The sequence below is a fragment of the Hippichthys cyanospilos genome, chromosome 19 (genome assembly GCF_059441005.1).
Source record: "Hippichthys cyanospilos isolate Australia breed blue-spotted pipefish chromosome 19, RoL_Hcya_1.0, whole genome shotgun sequence".
Lineage (NCBI taxonomy): Eukaryota > Metazoa > Chordata > Actinopteri > Syngnathiformes > Syngnathidae > Hippichthys > Hippichthys cyanospilos.
Window position 1 is genome coordinate 5,273,340 of NC_142387.1, and position 25,764 is coordinate 5,299,103.

The 25,764-nt window shown below is 38.0% G+C and overlaps 1 protein-coding gene across 5 annotated transcripts in view; it reads right to left on the reverse strand.

Moving 5' to 3' along the window:
- The window catches only part of sema5a (sema domain, seven thrombospondin repeats (type 1 and type 1-like), transmembrane domain (TM) and short cytoplasmic domain, (semaphorin) 5A), a 154,757-nt gene that overhangs the window by 16,428 nt on the left and 112,565 nt on the right, over positions 1 to 25,764 (reverse strand). For all 5 annotated transcript variants that reach the window (XR_015863594.1, XR_015863595.1, XM_088401723.1 and 2 more), the window contains 4 exons: positions 24,662 to 24,843; positions 24,008 to 24,151; positions 20,325 to 20,472; positions 10,389 to 10,614 (listed from right to left, as the gene is read on the reverse strand). Coding sequence is in view for 3 of the 5 variants with exons in the window: in XM_088401723.1 (XP_088257849.1) it covers positions 10,389 to 10,614; positions 20,325 to 20,472; positions 24,008 to 24,151; positions 24,662 to 24,843 (700 nt within the window). In the remaining 2 variants the exon portion in view is untranslated. The remainder of the gene's footprint in view (positions 1 to 10,388; positions 10,615 to 20,324; positions 20,473 to 24,007; positions 24,152 to 24,661; positions 24,844 to 25,764) is intronic.

The following is a 25,764-nucleotide window of genomic DNA, read 5'->3' on the forward strand; positions in this document are numbered from 1 at the left end:
TTTTTATATTTATCCAAAGTTGGCTCTTTGTGCATACACTAATGCATTACAACCACATTTTTATCTACAGCCCTACTAGTTACTAATTCACAGCCATTGACAAATGTATAATTTTAACTAGGTGGGACTGAGGGACTTAATGAGTTTAACTCAGCATCCAGTATGTACTACCCTGGAACAGTTTCAAGTACCGGTAAGTATTTTTTTTTTTACTACCTACCAAACTAGTGATTGAATTAAAAAAAAAAAAAAATCACCATTAGTTCTCACATTTGCCAGTGTACAAAAAAATGTGTAAGAGAAGGTTTTGACCAAGAAGAAGTCAATTATATTAGGATTTTGATGTTTAACCTTGGAAGATGCTATCTGGTTAGGTAAAATATATTTCATTTTACAGTACCAGTGAAAAGTTTGGAAACAAATTCAAATAAAGATTTCAATAAATTCAAGATATTACATCTTCAAAATGCACCACTGTGAAATGAAAGTAACTCCAGGTCCTAAGGAATCATCTACATCATAAAACTGACTTAGGAAACTAAAAAGTGGTGCAAAGTTGTAAGTTTCCCATTGCGTATGTTAATGCAACTTTGCCTTACAATGCCAAAAACAGCATTTCAAACTCATCGTGCCTATGTATTGATCTCCACTTATAGTTGCAAGAGATTTAATCCATATGCCTTTCATGACAAAGACAGTTTGTCTCCTTAGCAAAAGAGACCTCGGAAAATTGTCCTCCATTCCTTATGCTTCAGAGTGATCACTTCTGCTGTGTTTGAGCGAAATATAAAATTCATGTGGAAAAATGAAGAAACCAGGCAACACTCAGGCAAATAAATGCAACGTCCCTCATGTAGTGAAATCTGTGCATATCTCCAAAACGAAGTTTATTGATACCACATATAGTATGCCCACAAGTGAGAAAGAAGTGCCCTAGATACAGAGCAGCACCATTTCAAATGAGTGTATCACGCTATTAAATTGTGTTGTGGTTGCCCACGGTGGATTCATGCAACAGAAATCTCCGTGCTGACCTGAGATCTGTCAAGCGGCAGCTTCCTCAAGGGAAGCTTTTCATGGAGGAGCCAAATAAAGAGAAAGCAATTAAAACTCTTAAAAGGGCACGGGGGTGTAATAAACAGAACAGACTCACAAATAGCCATGAAATACATGGCAATGTGAAAAAAAGTAATGGGACAACTGGTGGTTACATGGAGTGGAAGAAAAGATAGATTTTGTCTTGCTACAAACACAGGATGTGGCTTGTTAAGCACAGTCTAAGTCATTTTAGGATCATTTATATAGTGTTATATGGAACAACCTTTTATTCTGTTATTGCTTGCAGTTTAAATCTGATGAAGCTGTGAAATTAACACATTCAATCTTAAGACGTAATTAAGTCTTAAGAGTCCAGACATCCAATTATATGTACTGTACTTATTTACAGTATTATTTTTCTCAAACTTAAAGTAAAAGAGTCGCAGATATCCTTTGTGGATTATTTTTTGAACTGTTAGGGCCTTACTTTTGTAGACTGGTGCACATCTGCTCATGTAAAATAAGTTTCACGCAAGTCTGGTTTCCCATGTTTGGGAATTTGGAAGACCATTTTGGGTCATGCCGGCATAGCGAAACAAGCGCAACTGACATTTTGGTAACATTAAGTGGACTGTCTGATGCTTAAAAAGTGGCCTATCCTAAATCTTGCAACGCCACAGGTGCAGCCTGTCTTTAGGATTTTGCCAGACCCCACTAATCCTCAATTGCCGTTCCGTACCACCTCAAGGCGGGTCAATTTCAAACAAGTGGTTGTGTAATGCAATTTTTGTGGATTTGACAGCACAGGCACACATATTCGGCTCCGGGACTTGTCTGGTGAATTTTATTTTATAAATATAAATAGCCAGGTGCCATTACCTCTGAATCATCATAATAATACCGTCAACATTTTATAATCATTGCCATCTGAAAAACATACCCATGGAAATCTACTTGCAATTCCGTTTTATACTTTGCACGCTTCGACCTCCCAGACAATCGCAACATACTCTCGTGTGTGAAGTCTAGTGTCCTCCCATTTTTCACGATATCTAGACTTTCTGTGTGAGTCAGGTGGACCACATTTAAAGGAATGTAGAGGGGTTGCTCTGCATGATTAGTGCCAGCTACTTTGATGTTCAAAAGGCATAGAAACTTCCTCAGTCTACCAACAGCAGGCGGCAAATTGCCAAATTTCTGTCCGACCCTACCCCAAGCGCACCTGTGCTGCGCCCGTCACCAGAAGTGCGCCCAAGCACGGAATTAAGGCCGTTGGTGTAAAGGAGTATCTGAAAAGTGCCACGGAGGGGAATTTTCATCATATAAAATACATAGGTTGTGTGCCAGTGACAAGAATTCTTATCCACTTAGTTTTTTTTTTTTTTTTTTAATGAATGCATAGATGACACAAGGTAGAATCTTGGAGAAGAATGGAATCCAATCTTTCATATGTTAATGTCTACATAGTCATGCAACCCAATATTCTGTCGGCCTTGAAAAATGCGTCAAAATGCTGGAAATTGGCTCGCACTAATAGTTGCCTTTTCAGATAACGCTTGGCACTGAAAGAGTTACAGATCCGTGTGAGCAGTTTGACTTTCAGAGAGCAAACAAAACAAAATTGACTTAAAAGTCGGTGGTGTATGGAAAGTTTCGCTGCTGGTTCGACTCCACTGTAAAGTTGTTTTTTGACCGTAAGGTTCATATCACATATGGGCTCCATCAAAGCCAATATCTGACTTCAAAGATAATAAATCACAATGCCAACTCAGCAATTCTTTTCATATGTTGGCTTATTGTTTATGTGGTCCGGAATAGTCTAGTAAGAATTGCTTGATCTCAGCTTCTGACAGATGGTTGGCCCTTAAACGCATCACCAAGAGTAACTCAACGTTCTGGTACTTAAAGGTGAGTGGAAATTATCTGAAAACAGATGCTCACGGGAATAAATTAGACCGATAAAACAAAGGTATGCTTTTGAAAAGTCCTGGTTCAAAGGTTGTCTGAGTTGGAGCGCACTGGGCAGATGCCTGCCTCAATTTGATGTTTTCAATGTATAAGATGTCAAAGGATGAAGCTACTGAGAAGCAAGATTTTTTTGTTTTTTATTTTTGTAATATTTTGAAAAAAAAAGAAGCCTTTCCTCTCCCCCGGTAAATTGAGGCACCGATGGCATGCCTAAAGAAGTATCCAGTCTAAAAAAGCAAGACACAACAAGTTTACCCCTACATTTTAAGGTCAGGATCATATTTTTTTCCCTCCCTGAGTAAAAGGTGCAGTCCAAAGTCGGGGAATTTTTCTCAAAGGCATCATTTTACCTTTAACAAAACAAAAAGGATTGGATGACTACCTGTGTTCTCAGATTTATCTTAATTTGTAGCACTTTAAAAATAAAGGTCCATTTGGAGAAGATTTGCGATAGAGAACCTAAAATAAACTGCGCACACTTGTAAGCTAAGCCCGTTCTGTTTTTCTCTTGATAAAAGCGAGTCAGCCGTATAAAGCGAAGCGAGCAGGCTGAGCAGAGAGAGAAAACAAAGCCGAGACAATAAGGATAGCGCTGCGGTTATCATCCGTCAGCACTGGCATGCGTCCACCAAGTCTGTGCTGTGTAGAAAAGTAATCTGTTGCCCACAAGAGGGTCCTGGCCCTGATAGCACATCAGCTCAAGTGAAACGCATCAAGCCTGCTGACATCCCACACTTTCTCCAGGGGAAACAATGAAGCCATCGCTCACTAAAGCAAGCTGACCACAGAATAAACTCACAGGCTTCTAAAGAGATGGCTGTGGTTTCCTCCTCACTCCGTGTTGGCATTTGTGGACACAATTAACAAAACAAAATATACGGCCGTCTCGTTCCAACATATTAAGTCCGATGTTAGTGCAACTATATGACTGAGATCATTTTTTTCCTATCGATTGATTGAACCAGGCAAGCATATTTGTTTTATAGTCACCATTTATAGTATTGCAGGTTGGCCTGTGGTCACACAGAATGTATCACACACATTTACACACACAACATAATAACACTACAGAGAATTTTATGAGAATTTCAAAAATACAAAAATATGTGTGACTAACAATGTAATAAATTGCTGTAGCTTGTCCCATTAGGGGTTGCCAAAGGGAATCCTTCACATGACAGAAGAAAGTTTTTGTGTTGCATGAAAATGAATTTTATGATAAAAAGTAAACATTTAGCATTACAATGAATAATATTGCATATTTTCCCATGTTAGTACAAGTCCTTGCCCACATCAAATCATTTGATTTCTTTGATCACCTTGCATTTAATACACCTTCAGTGATAGGATGTAATCTTGTCTAAACGGGAACCGTGATGATCACCAGGAGCACCATCATATATATCGTGATCAAATGGAAAGAAAAAGGTAGCACAAAAACTGCCAGTCACCCACTAAAGCCCATGGACGAGGCATTAATCATGCAGGCAGCACAAAAATACAGGTGTAGCTTTGTTGGAGTGGCCTAGTCAAAGTCTTGATCAAAATCCAATTGAAATGTGCAGTTTGATTTGTGTTTTTGACCTAATTAAGTGCCTAATAATGGGTAAATGAAATAAACATTTTATGCTAATTATGTGCATAACTGAGTACCTACTGATTAAAAGTACCAGTCGCGTGGTTTCAAAGCAATTGCCTCTTGAGAATCGTGCTAATGATTTATTGTTATTACCGATAATGCCTGTGAAAGCTTTGGGCATACTTGGACAAGGGAGTTTTAATTTAGATTTGTCAACTCATTTTTGTCACGAACTACATTGTAATTATGGTTTCTCCTCAGATGGCCCTTATGACTGAAAACCCCATAAAACTATATAATCACCTCATCACGCGTTTTTACAACAAAATCAATCGGAAGTCAGAAGTTATGGAAAATCCAGGCAAGAAAATGTAATAATTTACAAGTATGGGCAAATTTATGTTAATATAGTATATGATGCACATAAAAACATTGCAGCAAGGCACAGCGTGAGGCAAAATGGGAAAAAAAAAACATTTGGCAAGAAGCATGATGGTGTTGATTCTTACATCTGTGCTTTAAGCCATCAAAGGTCTTTACAATGATCTTATCTCTACCATTAAGCTATGATCACTCAAGCAATAGTACGGTATGTGGTAAACTCTTTTTCTTATCTCTCGTAATATGATCCACATCTTAACAAGTCAAGAAAATAAAGGCTCTATGTGCACTGTCCTCATGTTCACATCACATGATGACGGTACGTGATAAAAGCATGTGGCTCACGTGTAGGAGCCCACGCAAACTGGCTAAAGCAGAAGAGATCCCAAACAGGAACATGTGATGGGAGATTAGTGGAGCAGCCAGACAGTGTGTAAAGGAGAGCGCTTGTGATTCGGCTTCAAATGAGAAAGAAAAATGAAGGCTATAAACTTGAAACACTATTGACCGTGAATGGAATTGGCTCATAAACATCTATTTTCATTTGCATGCGAGCACATCTATTTTATTTGCCCTGCATGATTTGCGAGATGGGAGGAAACGACCTGATCTCATTTTAGGTGCTACTTAGTACTACATCACCAAGCTTGAATAGTAAAATTTTGGACAAGATTCACACTTGTTTTTCTATGTTGGCTCATTTTGTGCCAACGGTAGTAAACACCGCTGTGACGAAATATCTGCTTTCACAGTTGGTGTAAACGTGTTGCGTTTTCACAAAATCAGGCTTATGTCTCTGAAAAATTGAGGTATTGATATATTCCAATTCTACACTTAAATGCTTTTAAACTGATATATACAGAAATTCCCAATATATACCCCCCCCCCCCCCCCCCCCCCCATGAAGACCGAAAGTCTATAAATGGTAAATTATTAATATTCATTTATTTATTTTTTAAATTTGACACCATTTGAGGAAGATCGATCCGTCAGCCACATAAGCCGAGTTTTGACGCACAAAGGTGTATTTATTTATTCTTCACAATAATTACCCTAATGGGAAGAGCTAGAGGGCGGAGGTCAGCTGGCTGTTAGCAGCAGGAACCACAGCTCGTATTAGCTGAGGTTGTTATGGCATTATTTTCAATAAAAGAAGCAAGCAGACTGAACCAGCGGCCGATTTCATCCTTTTTCACACACAGGAATATTACTAAAACGGAGAAGATAATGTAAAAGTTATGATGTCTCCAGGGCTGATTCAATTAAGAGTGGCATGGTAAGCAGTCAGCGCTCCGGTTAGAGAACATGGAAAGTTATCCCTTTTGAGTTGTTTATTAATTGCGGTCTTTTGGCATACAATCACAAACTTGGTGAAACATGGATGCTGTGCAACATCAGTTATTTATGATCAAAAGAACTTGCACCGCGTCAGAAATAAAAGCAAAAACAACTGCTTCCAGCACATTCCGTTACACTGGCGAGACGTTCATTGATCATGGGAAATTTGAAATACAATTAATATGCAACAAATATTTTAACTTACGGATTTGAACACAAGGAAATATAAAAAGTTCACAAAAGATGAGATATACTGTTTTGCATAGATTTTACATTGGTGCCAAAATGGTAATGCATCTTATACACGGTAACACAGAAAATAAAAGAATTTTACTCCAAAATTGGGTGCATATTATATACATGTCTGTGTCTTATATTTGGAGAATTACGGTAACGCCAGAGGTGGGCATTCTACAGTCACTGAGTAGTCACTGAAGTACACGGACCCACTTCCGTCATCGTCGGTCCATTTTATCCTGACTGTAATCATTGTCTGTCAGCCAATTACTAACAGCACTTCTGTCATCTTTTAGTCAGCCTTTTAAAAATGGTAAATAGACTTTCACTTATATAGCGCTTTTCTACCTTGGGTACTCAAAGCGCTTTACACTAACGAGTCATTTACCTACTGATGACGCAGCATCAGGAGCAATTAGGGGTACAGCGTCTTGCTCTAGGACACTTCGACATGGTCTTGATGGTCGGGGGATTGAACCAACATGCTTCATAATACATTAATTCCAATTTTTCTTGTTTATCTCATTCACTGTCACTAACTACTATAAAAAAAATCTGATATTCACTGGGCTGGGCAGTGAATTAGTAAGTTAAATCAAAATGGATCACATTGTTCAAACAGGTTGAAAACAAGGCAACATATCTGACAGATAATTGCATCGACTGGCTTGATAACACGCCACAAAGGTCGGCTTTTGGTGACATAATACATCCCTCCTCATTTCCGTGACTCCACTCCAGTGGAAGCTAGCAGGCAGGACGTTAGCTGAAATATACTAGCGGCGCCAAGCAACGGCGGTGACACAAAGTGAAGTTTAATCAATGGAATATTATGTCCGATACAGCATAGATAATGACAATGTGGTTCCTTCTTTGAAAAGATGAGCAGGTCCGTAAATTTAGCTGGTCCATCATTCTTCATTCTCCCATCCATCATCCTCAGCCCGTGTTTATTTCAAGCTGAACAAATCTGTCATCAAGTTGGTCACTCTGACATTGTTATTTTCCATCATTGCTATATCCATTCGTCACTGACATTTCAAGAACGTCAGTAAAGAAAATGTTCTATTAGTGGTGGGTGAAGTGACAGCATTTTTTTAAACTAGGCACGAGTGAAAACGTGAAAACGTTTTAAGCAATTCTCCAGAATTTTCTGGAATATATTCAAACATAATGAAGGAATGGAATCCGAGATTTAGTAACCAACATAACCGCAGGTCACAAGAATGACTAGCAGTATTGCAGTGTTCAAAGCATTTTTCCTACCAATGGTGGAGCACAAATATAGACCTAGCCTGGGAACCAGATTCGCATCAGAGAATGAGTCGGCACAGTCAACATGAAGCGCGTTTCTGAGGTTAGGCAAGCCTGAGCAGACAAGACGATTGAAGAAACCAATAGATAGGATATGATGGAATGACGTTGCTCAGAAACAATACGTCACTGCAAATAGACAAATTTGATTGCATGGTTCGTTTTGAACTCAAGAAAATGAGTGTGGCTTTACCAGGCTAGAAGAGACCAATCCGCTCAATGCAACCAAAGAAATGTGGTGCGCGTTTCACAATTCCGCTGGTGAACGAAAACCCGCTTTCATCTGTGTTAAAGTTTTTTCAAAGACGCCAGTCATTCGTCAGCAAAATGGCTCTGGTTTTGTCACTGTCACACCTCATTCATTGCCATCTGTGGCTATAAATGTCAAAAGATCGATTTTAACTAAGCAGGCAGCGAGTTAACTAATTCATTGCTATTGACAGCTGTATAAGTCAAAAATACATCTTAACAGAGCTGGCAGTAAATGAGTTCAAAAAACACTGATGGGATTTGCCATTTATAGCCCTCAGGCTACATTATTGCTCACGTGAAACATATGCTGCTCCTCTTGACACTTGCTGTGATTATTGCAAGTGATCTGATGTCACGCTTCTTTCAGGTGACAATTTTTTAATGAAACACATTCGTAGATCTAAATATATTCGCAAATAAGTACATTCTCCTGACAATAAGGAACCAGGGTCGCCAGTTGAAGCTCTCAGGACTGACAGCTTTTTTTTTTTTTCCCAACACACCGGGTGGTATCCTTGCAATCCCTCGAGATATATTCAAGAGTCTGATTCAAAATGCACCATCTTCAATGCGTACCTGTAACAGTGTTGGACTAGACTGATAATCTGGAATAATGAAGGCGAGAAAAGAAATATCCTAGAGGCATGTGACATGAGGGACCACCCAGACTCAACTCAAAGTGGAACAGGCCATTATGATTAAGGCCTTGTTTCCCCACCAACACCATCAACAGTTTTTTTTTTTTTTTTAACTGTGTTGTGATGTTTTACCACTCTTATTAATCCTTGCACTTAACAAGACACCAATTAGCCAGTTCTTTGTATACGTCTAGTTTCTGAACTAGGCCCTAGCGGGAATTGCTGCAGCGCCAAGCAAAGACTGTCTTCGCACTCTGAATGTTAAAAAAAAAAAAGGACACATTGACAAAAGTGTTAGGCGGCTCGATATAACACTTGGAAGTGAAAATGGTAATGAAACAGATTTCTTCCATAGCAGAAGGAACAGCTTCCGTTGTATTGTTATCCATGTCCATATTGGATAAGAAGGCCTTGCAGTCTCCTAATCTTTATATGAATGATGAGTAGGTGATTCCAGTGATTTGAGGTCAAGGCCCTTTGTGGACTACCAGCTGTTCCAAGTAACACTGCTATTCCAGTGGCAGTCTTTGCTCAGTTGAGCGCTAATTGTCTCACTATATTTTAAAAAATAGTACTGTAAAAAACATGCTTGGATACTTGCATCATCTTGAACAAGACACTAGACATTAGCATTTCTTTCTTATGCAAAAGATTTCTCAAAGACAGATTAATACTACAATGACATTAAGAAATTAAAAAAAAAAGTAAAAATAACAAATTATTTGGTAATTATTTGGTAAAAAAAATTATGACTGACGGATTCTTTAGAGTATGGAAACATAATCGTTTTAGGCTTAATTGATTAAGAAGTTGGTTTCAATACGTTTACCCAAATTGTGTGTCAGGGCAAAGATTGATGTAGTTGTAATCTACAGATTGGCTTTTGGATTGGAAGTTAATTAACATGTCTGATGCTATGGTCTGCTAACAAATGACAGAATCTTGAGCTGATTTTTCTTCTTTTTGTAACAAAGTTTTAAAGTAAAGGGAACATTTAAAGGCAAAGTCCATTTTATTTACCCTTTTTTGAGCAGTTAATTATTTTTTCTATATTTGATCAATTATAGGATTCACAATTATGTTGGGGTTATTGTTATTTGCCTGAGCACATGAGGTCTACCACCCCCCTGAATACAATTGTCTCCGTATCCCTAAAATCTCTTGTAACAAATACACAGTGAACAGTGTATTTATGAACAATAAGTACCTTTAAAAACACTTTTTTATCCTGGTGTCAACTGAAAACGGGATCACCTTGTGCTCAAGGCTTGGGTAATGACCAATCATAACTCACCTGTTTGTCATGTGACATCACAAGCTGAGCTGTGATTGGTCATTACTTGAGCTTTCAGCATGTGACGCCATTGTCAGTTGTTAGCAGGTTGCAAAATGTGGTTTTTAAAATAATAATTCTGTGAAAAATAACTTGTACTTATATGTACATGTATATATATTAAAAAAATCAATAAGTAGGCTAAAATAGGGTCTGAAATTGACTGGTATGGTGTGAGTTAATTATACTAAAATAATACCTTTTTATTACTAAATATAGCTTAAGTGGACTATCCTTTTAAGTGAGCAACAGGCACAAAAAAATACAGTGGTGTTGCACCAGGGCAGAGACAACAACAATAGCTTCTCACCATCAGTGGAGCAGCCGGTGGAGCCGTCGCTTGAGCAGTATCGCATCTCTATCCTCTGCCTGCCCACCTCCAGCAGGCTGGCATCCGGTATGCGAGCCTTACACGTGTAACGGAAACGCTGCTCGTAGTGGCCGCCGTTGTCGGAAATATTCACCGGGGTCCACGGAGTCCAGGGAGTGGTCTTCTTGAGGTCGGGACAAGGCTGCGAGTTGCATGGCTGGTACTCCTGCAAACGTGGGGAAAAAATGTTTCTATGTCACAACCTCATTTGCAAGCAGAATATAATCACGCGTCACTGAGGTGACAATTAAGCATAAAAAATTCAGAATATAATCACGCGTCACTGAGGTGACAATTAAGCATAAAAAATTCAACAGAAAAGATTGCTGTGTTTCTCAAGCTAAATAAAACACCAGACTATTACTTCTTAAATTATGAATCGGGTGACAAATATGAGATTAAACATTTGATTTGATACCATAGAAAAAAAACATACATTAAATACAGTGGGGTAAAAAAAAGTATTTATTTAGCCAACTTTTTGGTATAAACTGAACTCGATGAGTTTGGAGGCTCTTTGGTCTTGGCCATGGTGGAGTTTGGAGTGTGACTGTTTAGGTGTCTTTTATACTGATAACTGAGTTCAGATATACTGAGTTCAAACAGGCACCATCAATACAGGTAACGAGTGGAGGACAGAGGAGCTTCTTAAAGAAGAAATTACAGGTCTGTGAGAGCCAGAAACCTTGCTTGTTTGTAGGTGACCAAATACTTATTTTACTGAGGAATTTACCACTTAATTCATTAAAAATCAAACAATGTTATTCCTTGGTATTCTCATTTTGTCTCTCATAGTTGAAGTCTAATATGATGAAAATTATAGGCTTCTCTCATATTTTTGGGAGAGAGTGGGAGAACTTGCACAATTGGTGGCTGACTAAATATTTTTTTGCCCCACTGTAATTCATTGCTGCTTATTCTTCAAAGCCACCAGATTCTGGTTCCCGGTTGGTTTTATGTCGCTGAAGTAGCAGTCTGCATCGCCAAAATATCCGCTAGACTGGCTCAGGCCAACTGAGGATACATTCTCTTTCGACACCTTCACTGAACATGGTGAGATGCAAGCAAAGCAGGCGGAAAAGGTCATTGATGGAGTTCAGAGGCAAGTGGAAAGGAAAGGAGGGCTGGAAGCAAGGGATTCAGGGCGAAGATGTGAGCCATGGAGGTGGAAATGAGGCGCTTTCTCTTGTCTGTATCTGGCTATAAATATGAAAAACATATCACTGAATCTCATAATGTGAGTCACATTCAGGAGCATCTGGAGAATATATGGCCTTAAATTCTCTCCACCAGGTTCTATTATATGTGGTCAGAAAATAACATTTGGGGTGCTATATGTGATGATAACTATAGCAAGGAGATAATCGAGGCAGTTCCGTGCCAGAGGAAGTGGAAGACCGACTGCTATTTTCCCCTTGCAGGCTTGTTTGTTTGTGCTGAATATGCCTTAAGTGACTGGCAGACCTTGAAAAATAAGATAAGAGGCCGGCAGATAGAAAGTAGTGACGGGTCACAACTTTAGGTTCACCTAAACAATCAAACGATATTAAAAAATTGCTACAACATCGTTCAGGTCAACAATGTTTACCGGTAATTAATATAGGTGCATTGCAAATCTTACTCCTGTATACCAGGGGTTATACCTAAAACTGTAGCATTGTTAACCATAACAAAACAAATAAGCAATATTTATATTAATACTTAACTTTTTACAGTGTTTATACAAGGTTAAAGGTTATTCTAAAACAAACAAAATGTCTGAAATTAAAAAAAAAAAAAAGATGCCAATCCTATTTAAACCTGGTTTTCGTTATAGCCCGTGTCGGATCATTGTCACGTCATGCCATATCGTCTCTGTCGCGTTTTCATAGTCCCGTCTCGCCCTTCGTCCCTGAGTTCTGTGTTTACCTGCCAGCCTGCGCGTAGTCTTTGCTTCCTGTTTTGCCAGCCTGCCTGCGCCCTTAGTTCGAGTTTTTTGCCATACTGTTTTTCCGCTTTTGTTCCCGTACGTTGAGTTAATAAAAATGGATTTCATCAACCCCCTGTCCTGACGCTCCCCTGCTTTTGGGTCCTCCTCCTCCGCAACCACGCCGGCATTCACTCCCGCCGCGCACCCCCGTGACACTTACGAGAAGGAGTGTAAAAATGAATCTGCGGCTTTATTGGGTACCATAATTTTTTTGGTCTAAATATCTAAATATCGGACTTTGCAGTTGTCAAAAAAATACTCAAATCAGTCAAAAACTATTTAATACTTATTTTTTCACAAGTGAGTCACATCACGACTAAATTAGTCATAACCTAATAGTCAATGCTGTTCATAAACAACCGAACTACATCAGTGGCGTCGGGCTGAAACCTTTAAGGCCCTAATTTTTTTTCCCCCAATACCTATATTTTTGGTCAGCCCACACTTGTCGGTGTTATATTTGCAATCTAATGGTTGAACGGATCAGTTTTGGGGTCATTTGATGATTTGGTAGATACAAGGATTTCTCAGACGCCAGTCATATATTTATGAAACACTCATGTTGCAACTTTTTTCTCCTTATAAACATGTAGCAAGCACGTAATGTGTACAAGAAAACGCATAGTCCTCTTCTTTACCAAAGAAACAATTATAGTTTTTACAGTATATTAAAAAGGAGCTGCTTTGTATACATAAACATAACTTGGTCAACAAGGCGTGCAAAATCACCTCGGGCCACAAACAGTTAAATGAAGTCTAAAGATAGACTGTACATTATTATCATCTGATTAGATGTAGAAGCCTATTCTGGTTAATGTCCATTAAGGATGTGGCTGGTGGGTGTACTTTCACTTTTCTCTTGAACTCACTCCATCCATCTCTGTATTGTATCTTTCATAGCTCATAACTCATCCCTTACGTCTTAGTCCTCCTTTTCCAACTTGAACGTCTCATCTTTGCCTCTTCCAATACTCAACCTTTCCCTCTGTTTCTTAAAAGGCAAGGTTAAATACACGCTGGTGTGATTGAGATTCTGTTAGTGTCCATGATGAACGAGCGCGTCAGGTCCACTGCATTTCCTGCCTCTTTCCAGCTTGCGCCGTAATCACCGCCACACATTAATATTAAACATTGTTCCGTACTGGCCAACTGTCTGTGATCACCAAACAGTTGACACAACAATGCACACAATCATATCTGACATGCAGACACACTATCCTATCTCTGTGGCGATTGAAGCAACAATAACAAGCTAACGTGTGGACAAAAGCGAGACAAAGGTGAGTTGATCTGTGGGTATTGTGAGTTGTTAATGGTTGCCAAACACAGTAAATATTTAATGACACTTCTCTGGTACGCTTTTCCCTTCAATGCACTCAAAGGATTCATGTCAATCCAGAAGCCTACGGAGATCATTACTGGGCTTAAAACTAAACCCCATTCGCTGACTCAAGAGACTCTGTTTTAACTACTGCTTGGATATAGTTTATGGTGGGGTGGTCAATGTATACCTAATAAAGATGTCCCACTGACTGAACCTACATAAAAACCTATGTGGCTTAACAAGCGGTGGAAAGCCTTTGAATGGATGACCGTGGTTTTCTTTGCATAAGGCAAATATAAATCTTAACGGGGTATACATGATTTTCAAATTAGTTAAACATCAATTCAATGTCAGTCATATTACTTTGTGATAAGACTGTAATATGCAAAATGTCCGTTTTAAATAAAACTATAAGACAAATGTGAACCAAAAAAAATCAAACAATTTTGACATAAATGTTGAACCAAACAAAACCCCAAGGGAATAATAACATTTGTTTCCTCCCAATGCATTTCAATTGGCACATTATGAGCAAAGATCAATAGTTAGAAAAATTATTAGAAAATGAAAGAGGTATAACATCACTCAAAACAAATCATTAAAATAATCCTGAAAACAGTGAGGAATTATCCCAGAACACGGCAGGAACTGGTTAATGATTTCAAGACTGCTGGGACCACCGTTACAAAGATGACAATAAGTAACACTATCGTTTTGAGGGGAAATCTTGCATTGCGCGAAAGTTTCCCCTAAAACACAAAAAATATGTAAAGGCCCATATGAAATTCGCCAAAGACCATTTGGACGATCAAGAACAGGATTGTGAGAGTGTGATGTGGTCAGATGAGACCAAACTTGAAATTCTTGGTTCAAACACATGACTTGTTTGGAGGAAGAAAAACGCTGAGTTGCATCTCGAGAACACTATACCTACTGTGAAGCATGGGGGTGGAAACATCATGCTATGGAGATGCTTTTATGCAAAAGGGACAGGAAAACTGGTCTGTAATCAATGGCAATATGAAGAAGGCCATGTATTGTAACATTTAGGGTAAAAACCTCTAGTTGGTCATGATAATGATCACAAAGCCAGGAAAACCAAGGAGTACCTCCGTAAAAAATAATATCAAGGTTCTGGATTGACCCATTCCATTTCCAGACCTCAAACCAATCAAAAACCAGTGAAACTCCATGTTAACAAGCGGCAACCCACCATTACAGGTCTTGAGAAGATCTGTGCATCTGTGCAGAGGAGTGGGCCAAAATACCAATGAAATTGGGTGTAGACCTTGTTAGAAACTACAGGATCCATTTGACATCGTCATCGCCAACTAAAGCTAACAAAGTATTAAAAGTAACTTTTGCTGGCTGCTCAGTAGTTATTTCCCACCAACCTTCACAAATAAACTGATTAAAAAGTAAAAAAAAAAGTAATTTCTAGGTTGTTTTTTCTTGCTTACCTGATGAAAATGACAAACCTTATCTTTTTAAATGAGTGAACTTGCACATTTGTAAATTGCCCAATACTTATTGGCCCCACTATAAACAACTATATAAGGTTAATTGGTACTTAATTGCTAAATTTGCCGTAAAAGTAAAATGCAACAATGAGATAACGGTCATTTTTCCAATTACTTTGGGGCGGCAAATTAATGCTAGTTTCTCAAGAAAGAAGGAAATACTGGGACTTCATACGTCTCTCCATAATGTTGTGGCAGGCGAGGGTATACCTGCTGTAATTACTGATCATTAAGAGTGTTTTCGTGGATTGTTGTGCTCGACCAGTTGTAGGTGAATAATAACGAGTCTTGCCTTTGTAACCTCCCACCATGATTACACTAATTATGCTTCTTATTGGTGTGGCCCCGTGCGGTTGAATGCAGAGGTTGTGTTGGCACATAATAACATACACATTAGCTGCCTGACATTTAAGATAAACATCCAGATGTGAAATAGGAGTGTGACTAATCCTCTTCAGACGCTTTATCTAGCACCATCGTGTCCATGGCGACAGAACATTCCTCACATCTCCATGACGCATCAGTTTAATTAGCAGCGTCTACTGCAGCGCACTTTTGTCAAACACAGACCACCTGGTGTGTGACTTCATAATGGGGATGTTGTTGCCAAGAAGCTGGAATTTTGTGTAATTTTCATCAATTGGTGTGAAGTTTGAATCATATCAAAATACACTCATGATAGTTAGCCAAACAATACAGTAGTCCAATTTCAGCTGGTTTGGTATTTAGGCTACACTCACCAAATTCAACCATGGCCACTGAAATGTTTTATCTGCTCTGAAAGCACTCATAATCAGGCATTTTCATTTGCAAGCAAGCAGTACTTTGGCGCTCTCAGCAGTGACATGATTATATCAACATTAAGACCTTGGAAAATGTCTTTCATTACAAGGGAAACAGAGTTTATGTTCTAACCAGTAAATAAGTAATGGTGCAATGTTTTTTTTTTTTTTCCAATTTGCATGGTGGTATCTATGGTCCTGATACCACACATAAGGTAGCGTAAAGCCCTTCTGCCCGATAGGCATCAAATATTATAGCTACAGATGAATATACAGTATTTATTGGGGATCAAATTAAAAATGACCAAAAAATACATTAATAGGCATTTGAACTTTATAGACAAATTAACTCCTCACACCAAACACATCAAGGATTGAGTGCAGGCCCGGTTCCTTTTTTTTCCCCTTTTATCCTGTTACTGGGGTTCTCAGTGACTTTAGAAAATAAGGAGTGCTTCATCTAAATTTAAATAATTGTGTGGCGGTTTTCCAGATTGTGGAATATGGTGCTTGTCATATATTAAAACAAAACGTTGTTTAGATGTTAGTTACAAAGTTCAAAAACAGCGACAAGTTCAATGTTTTAATTAAAAACATTTATACTTGTTTTCGAAGTGCATGCATGCAAATTTTATTTAAAACAATGTTTTATATTTTAGACTCTGGAAAGTGGAAAAATGTTTGCCAAGATGTCAGCTTTGCATCTTGCATCTTGGTATGTTTTTTACTCAACTTTATGTTGTGGATTTTGCTTAATGACCTGAAAAGGCTTTCACTTTGCAGCCGTACAATATTCATGAATGTTTTGACCACTTTACGTGTTTGAGACCACTACAAATGGAATTTGTTTTCAAACGTTTGACTGTACTCTGTAAATAATTTATACAGTAGTTATTTTGCAAATATATTTGCACATTAAGTGAAATAAACCTTAAGTGAATTGGACATGCAGGATGATGACAAAACAGATGGCATTTATTGTGTCAGATTATTGTGTTAAATTTAGATTGATTGAATAACAGGATATCTTAACTCATCCAATGCCAGCTCTTTTCATACTCTCCTTTAGCCTAATATTTAAAAAAAAAAAAACAAAGCAAAAAAAAAAAAAAAAAACATCTTAAGTTACCTGGGCGTACATGTCTGGACAGTAAAGACGTATAAATATGTCCTGGATGTTCTATAATTATTTTATATATGCAGTGTTATCCTCACCTTAGATACATTATCAAAAATCTTTTGTGGCTCCCAATGCGTTTTTTTTCTGTGGGAGTGTCAAAACAGGTCTGCTTATTAAATGTTGCAAACTCCTTATCTAGTGCATACAGAAGATGAAATGTCTCAATAGTCCTCTGTGGTGACCATATTTGATTTTCCGCATATCAGTGACCAGGAGGCTAGCCCAACTTGTATGTGCCAAACTTTCAACCTGTCACAAAAAGTGTACTTCCCTACCCAAAATGTAGAACACCAAGTAGTCTGAATAATAACCTAACACACACACTAGTGGACAATGTTACCGTTATTGCGCGACGTTAAGATGTCAGTTTCAACCCTCCAGCTTGTCTTGACAACATGTCGGGCAGTCTGATTTTAGGAGCAGTGAAAAACCAATCTTGACTGTCAGTGAGCCAAGTTGGACGTCACGACAGCATGAATAATTGAAATGTGAATTGACATCCCTCCCTGCTTGTTTGGCTGTTTGCATGACCTTTATTAGGTGAACCTTTTCACATTCATCCATGCATGATTTGCAACGCAAGGTAAATGTAATTACAGGGCTGAATTATAGAAAGAGCTGACTGACATTCACATTCTATTATGGAACCTTGCAATTGTCCTTATTTATGAAAGTTCATTGTATCAAACTGCCATAAGGCAAAGTAGCTTGGAAAAATGTTTGCTGCCTGCTCATCCATCCTTACCAACCGTGACCATTTGTGTCATTAAGTCCACAAATAAAAGGAAAACGTCCCTCAGCGTTAGTGTGATTAATGCAACCAGAGTTCCTCTGTGACACATATATAAAAAGTTATGGCTACATTTCAAGATACAGTGTTCTCTTGTTTATCATGGGAAGTTGTGTTTGTTTATTATATGCTAAATGTAATTACAGGGCCGTTTATTTCAATTGTCGTATGTTTTTTTTCATTATAAATACTTTTTGTTCATAGGTTTTTTTTCCTTGTGTGCTGTCATAACTATACCATGTTTTTTATATTTTTTTTCTTTCTGTATATATATATATATATATATATATATATATATATATATATATATATATATATATATATATATATATATATATAGATACTGTGTGTGTGTGTGTATATATATATATATATATATATATATATATATATATATATATATATATATATATATATAAATTATTTAATTATTTATCCTAATTGTTTTTTTTCCTCACTATACTGTATGTATTGTTCATTCACAGTTTATTTAATTTAGAGTATGCATTTTTAATTATAAATTCTTTTTTTTCCTTTGTGTTTTTTCATCTTTCTATTCCATAGAATGATGAAAAAACACACACACACACATATATATATATATATATATATATATATATATATATATATATATATATATAGTATAACTAGTATATTTTATGATTTATACAGTTTTGTTCATTCTGTATTTTTTATTGATTTACAGTGGTTTCATAAGTACATCCTATCATAAATGTTTTTTCAATATACTGTATATATTTTGATTTTGTTGCTTTGTCAATTTTATTTTTTCATTTATCTTCAAGGTTTTCATTTATTATCAAAGCAAAAAAAACAAAAAAATTTTCTCACAGGCACTGATATTGTCTCAGATTTTTCTTGTTTAATTAAGGTCTCAATACTTAAAATCTGCAAATCGGTCACGATGAAAAAAATGAACCATGTCATAGCAGTTTTAAATGGACTAAATCTGATTGACATGAAGCATTGCTGATGCAAAGTTTGGAAAAAAAAAAAAAGCCAATGCCTATTTGTCGATCAGCATATGAAAGAGAAAAAAGTTGATTGTGCCAAGCATTCAACTTGATTACAATATGATTTAAATGCCTGGCATTTTCCCTGAATTTCAATTTCAAGTTTCCATCGTCATTCAGGACATTTCTGTACTTCCACATTTTTTGGAAGACTGTTTTAGTGCATAAGATGACACATAGTCGGATCAGAAGCCTCACTCAACCGTGGAAAATGCATCAGTTCAAAATCAAATCAGTCCAGACTTTCCACTTTGAGAAACATGAGTGATGAAGAACGAGCTCTCAAATTCCATTTGTATACTGTGCTGTTAAGTAGCTCTATGTTCCCAGAATACATCAGAGCATCATGGCTGATGCGGCTATTTTGACATGCACTGTATATCGTACAGAAAAAGAGCGTGAGGGGCACTATACAACGTGACTACTCAATGGGAGTCCAAATGGAGATGAGCCTTTTCTCCATTTGTGTGATGTTGTGTAGCAACGAACATTTCACAGTCAATTATAAGTAAGCAAGGCCGAGACTACAAGGCTGCGTGGGAGGCTTCATAATACAGTACTAACTTTTTTCATCTTATCAAACGGTCCATTAGATAATGCTTAGGGCGGACTTTTTCACAAATGTTAATTTAGTCGTCCACGATGTCTCTTGTGGTTGTGGGGGAGGGAAGTTGTACAGTAGATTGTTGCCAATAAAGTCACATGGTAAAGAAGTTAACGAAGTGACTTTTCTCATTCTGCCCTTTTTCCACTAAACTTTTGCTCATGCGGTTAGCACAGAGCAGGCATGAATGACTTGCAGACATCCACAGGCTCACAGAAGCAACAATGGAACAATTTGCATCCATCAGTGGATGTTCCAGCCAAACAAAACTCAGATAAACACTGAAGGACAAGGGAGGAAAGGACATCCGCGGATCTCTTATTTCATTTCTGAGATAAAAGCAGCAGAGATTATGTGATCACGTCACAACGGCAACAAAAGAAAGCAATTCATTGCTCAGTCTGACCTTAGCATCTTGCTTTTGTTTTTTGAACGCACAAAACCTCTTACTATTGACTTCATTGTATTCACGGAATACAATGAACTAGCAATATATTAGCCGGGGTGCTTCCACAGTATAAACATGATCAGGATGTGGTGATATTCCATTTCCATAGCCAGTGGGACTGATAACAGCATCACATGGCGCAAAACGAGACCCCAAACAATGACCAGATGGGGAGTGCATCAGATATGAGAAAATTCCTTTTTTTTTTTTTTTTGCATGACATACCTGGTCACACCCGGGACAGTCATTGCCATTCTCACAGGTTCTCCGCCTTGACTGGATGCCGCCGCCGCAAGGCACGTTGCACCGTTCCCATACCGACCAGGCCGACCAGTAGATGTGTGGAGGGCAGGGCAGGTGTTCGTTACAGTATCTGCCCAAGAACAACAACAGAATGGCTGCAGGTGATGTATTTTTAAATAACCCTGACATCATGATCTGCTAGTAACACAAGAACCAAAATAAGACAGTATGGCAAGATGTCTGAAAATATCTTGCGGTGAAGTCAGGATCCCCATTAAGCAGACTACTCAAAAATGTTATATATGATACACTAGAAAATGAAATTGAATCACTGGAATGTACCTGAAAAAATGCCTAGGCCTGAGCATCTTATAATAGCAGCTTTAGTTTGATTACTTATTTTATGAAGACTACATGATGTACAGCTGCTGGTGACAATGTAGATCAGGGGTGTCCAAACTTTTTGTTTGGAGGGCACATATAGAAAAATGGAAGGATGCATGGCCCGCTATCTTTGCATGAATCTCTGCAGTATACACGTGTTTTTTTTATTTTTTACACGCTTCTTTTTGTTTGCTAGCCTTGTTATTTTTAATATACGCTGCAGACCGCTGAAAGACGTAGGGGGCAAATGGCCCCCCATCTGTAGTTTGGACACCACTGATCTAGTACATTAAAAAAAATTGCAGGACTGCACTACGCAACATCAATCTAAAAACATTTTGAATTGTTTCAAACATATTATTTACTTCTAATATAGACCATGTTTGATAAACACGATACATACAAAATGCGCTAACACTTTGTGGATGAATGAGTTTAAAAAAAATGCATGACAGTGTCCGACAGTGACCTTGTCAGAGTTACAAGCAGAAAAATATGACGAAAGAAAAAAATGCCTCCTCTGCAGCGTGCTTTGCAAACAAATCTAAATAGCTACAAAGTTGCAAACAAATCTAAATAGCTACAAAGACTTGATACCACGAGGCAGGAATGTCCATAAAGACATAAAAACTTAACAAATTGAACAAAACTAGCAAATGCTTTTTATGTGGCTTGAATATGGCACATTCAGACGATATTCACAAACAACTTTAAAAAGCTGCGGGTACGCACCTTTAACAGCGCAGTTTTACTAGGCAGGATAATAGCACTTATTTTACAATAAGATTGTCAGACCTATTGCAGCCATATAATTTACAACTTTTCTATATGCTATAAAACTGCTTTAATGACTCGTTTTATTTTGGCTTGGCCATCTTTTGAGAAAAGTGCAAGAGCAGAAATAGCTTTCCGAGCCTAAGTGGGATATTTTACATTGTATTATTCCCAAATAATCTGCTATTCATGGAAAATCAAAAGCTATATTCTTGAATATTGTGAGTGGAGAAAATAATCCCTGAAGCGGCCTTCTTTTTCATGTTTACTAATCTGCGTTCTTGAAGTGGGACGACTCGGGAGCGGGAAGATCACAATCGTGCATGCTACATAGATTAGCCGGTTTTTAAATAAGGCACATGCACACACGCACATCACATGCGCAAAACCACCAGGAAACACTTTTACACTTTTATGATAGAAAAAAACAGCTTGAATGGATTTAGAAATTGGAATTGCACTATAAAAGAAAAACGTAAAACAAGTGGCGTTTGTTAATCCATCTCAAGCCATTCTTTTTACAATGCGACTAATGAGCCCTAAAGCTGCCAATGTAGGCCAAGGGAAAAAAACCCAAAACAAACAGGTTCATCAATATGGGCAAAAAGAGACCAGATTTAAACGCTGCATGGTTGCTTCAATTCCGAACATTTGCTTTACTTTAAAAGCTACTATGAACACTCAAGGTAAATATGTGGTAAAACTGTTTGCATTGCAGTGTTGAAAAAAGAAAAAACATGTATAAAAAATCAAATATATATTTTATGACATTGAAAAAAAAACATGTGCTGAAACACGAGTGAAATGCTTTGCAATATGTCAGTGCTTCTCAATTATATTTTGCAAAGCCACTCACAGGAAAAAGCAAACATTTCACACCCCCCCTCATCTTTCATAAACCTTAGAATGCGCGTTCAATGTCTTCCTATTTTGCTGAGTTTTTCATTTACTTAAGCTGTTTGGGCTGGCTGTCGGGATGTGCATCATTGTCTTGAGGGTGTAAATGAGGTCATTTGTAGGTAGATCGATATCCTTTATTATCATTAAACCTGCAGTACAAAGCAAAGCTTGGCGAGCTTAAACTGTCCAAGAAACATACAATATCATTGAGTGACAGGGGGAGGCAGACATCAAGGCCTGTCGGGCGCGATGCGCTAGCCAGGGTGATCTAAGATCTTAGCAGGGATAAGGTTACATGGAAATGGTGGTACATAGGGGTGATGAAGAAAAAAAAAGTCTTCAGTCCTGCTCAAACCAGTGAGGAAAAAAATTCCCACAAATGACACTAAAACATATCTCGCACAACATGTAGATGACTGAGGAGGGCAGTGATATGGGGGGGACATGACTTGGCCCATGTGCGGCGCTTCCTCAAGCGGCAATCACGTCACGCGGGTGAATTCAGGAACGACAGAGGTGTTGCAGAATGTCACACTACAGTGATGATTTACCTCTCTTCCTTGGACTAATTAAAATTGGTCCTGAACGAACCACGCAAACCATAACTGATGGGACATCTGAAACATTTCTAGGATGTGTGCTTTGATAACGCGATGTCGCTGTGTTCACACAAATTACAGGTTATTCTCTTCTAATGACAGTCCATCTGGCTCCTTCTCCTTACTGTGCTTCTGGTGTCTGGGGCATTCACTTCGCAGATCATCTTTGGGAGCTATTATCTTTATGTATATTTTGGAGGCTTATTGGTTCCTCCTGGACAGTGCCTTGCGCACTCACTAGTCCATGGCCCCCGTCATTATGTGCAACCTCAGGATGCTGGACTTGGGGTGGAATGCTTTGTGCGTTGTAAAGGGTTTTGTTGTCTTGAAAATATTGCCATTAAGTAGAGTATTTGAGAAAAGTTTTAACCATCCGACCGCTCAGTTTGGCAAGGAAATAATTATATATAAAATTGAGAGAGATTGTACTGTAAATGCTACAGCTGTAATGGAAAGTGGTGAAAACAAAAGACATTCAGGCTGAAAGACAAAAACCAGAGGCAGGCGGCACAACCTGCCTTTGGCCTCCTGCAGTCTCCATGAGGTCATGAGTTCACAAGCTTTTGTCAGTCACAGTGTGTTTTGCTCAAGGCTACTGATGAAGCAGAAGAGCACATATCAATGACTGCATCCCCAGGAGGTACAAGACAAAGATGGATTCAGAGAAAACATTGAAGAAAATCTATAATCTTCATCGATTTTAATCGTAATAATGTGCATTTAATGCAATGGATCATTAGATGGATCGGGATATACTGTATAAGCTGTGTAATTGATCACAATATCATTGTACATATTACTTTAGAATTGAGTTGATTATCGCTACCGTTTCTGTGAATCTTGCCTGTTCTCCTGCTAGCATCAAATTTGGTGATGCTGTTTAGTCTCAAACGTTTCAATTAACAGGTCAAAGTTGTCTGCTCACACCAGGCTAAATTAAATCTTTGTTTGCCAAATGCACTTCTCTTATTCTTCTTAAATAAATTGACAACAAACTATGTATAGTACCTCTCTTCGCGGTTCTGACCCACACACACTCGACCGCCATGGCGAGGGGTCGGGTTGCTGCAGGAGCGCTGACGGACCTGAAAGCCAATACCGCAGCTCGTGCTGCAAGGAGACCAAGAGGTCCAGGGTGTCCAGGCTCCATTTCTATGGAGATGGACAAAGAAAGTTACCAATACTTCTGTTCATTATCAACTGTAACAGACAGGTCCTAATTTTGAATAATCATTCTTATGCTTGGAATGAGAATCAAGAACAAATACAAAAGTACATTTATATTGTGATATATTTCAATCATTTATTGCCAATGACGGCTGCAGACGTCAAAGCTCTATTTGACTGGCAGTGAATGGGGTAATGGGAACAGGGTGAATAGGTGTCAAACTGCAGTCCTCAAGGGGCGGTATCATCCATGTTTTCCAGTTTTCTCTGCCCAACACACCTGATTCAAATGATTAGCTAATTAGGAAGCTCTGCAGGAGCTTGAAAATGATTTTAATCACGTGAAACAGTTGGTTTGAAAACATGCAGGATACCAGCCCTTGATGACTAGAATTCGACACATGGAATACAGTTCATAAATGTTTTGAGAATAATTTTGATACACAACTACGAACAGCAACATGTACATATTTCAGTATCGCAGACAAAACTTACCTGGAGCAGTTAGCGACCTCAACGCTGACCCCGTGACACTTCTGACCACCACACTGAGGGATGGGATTGTCACATGCCCGTGTCCGACATAAGCAAGACCCTGTGCTGCCACCATCACTGTGGCTACAAGTGGCCCATCCCGACCAAGCGCCAAAACCTCCATCAACTGTCACATTACGAACCTGTTAGCAATAAAACAAAATATGATACAAAAGCTTAGAAAAGAAACCAGCTTGTATTGGAAACCAACTTTATAGGGGTGTGATGCTTGGCAGCAAAATACAAACAAAGGCTAGTGAGTGTGCAACTCAAAATACATATCTCGAAATAGATGCAAAAAAGAAAAACGTTCAGTCCAAACCATTTATGGCATCTAGAATTAGTCAGGTTTTGGCAGGCAAATATGCAGTAACCAAGAAGGTGTGTGGAATAAGAAGGTGTGTGGAATATGAAAGGGTCTCTGAAGATGGTGCAAAATGCGAGGAATGGACACACTTGGAAGCACAGCAATATGAGAATATAAAAATGGCCAGCATAGCAGAATGCAGACACAAAATTGAATGAAACTGGAAGGTTGTTTTATCAGAGGGACTCTAAATTACTATGTGCTTTGCAGGAAAGCTAATATGAGCCATGTTGACACCTTGCTCTTGTAGATACACTCTGCACATAAAGCTTTTACCATTTAACTCATTCAGTGCGAGCCATGTTCAAACCCCCCCTTTAGTATGAAAGGAATTCCAAAACGTTTAAGTACTAAAATGGTTTTTATTTTAGTATGTATGTATGTATGTATTAAAGTATGATTATATATATATATATATATATATATATATATATATATATATATATATATATATATATATATATATATATATATATATATATATATATATATATATATATATATATATGGAAATAAATGTAATCTAAATTAAAAAATGTGAAATAATTCAAATAACAAATATGCTTTTGTTAAATATGTAACATTAACCACAAATATCACTCTACACTCTAAAGAAACAGGATGTCATTTCATTGACAAATGTAACAAATGACAGAAAATGTATTATCTTAGAAATTAAACATGTTTCCACAGACCT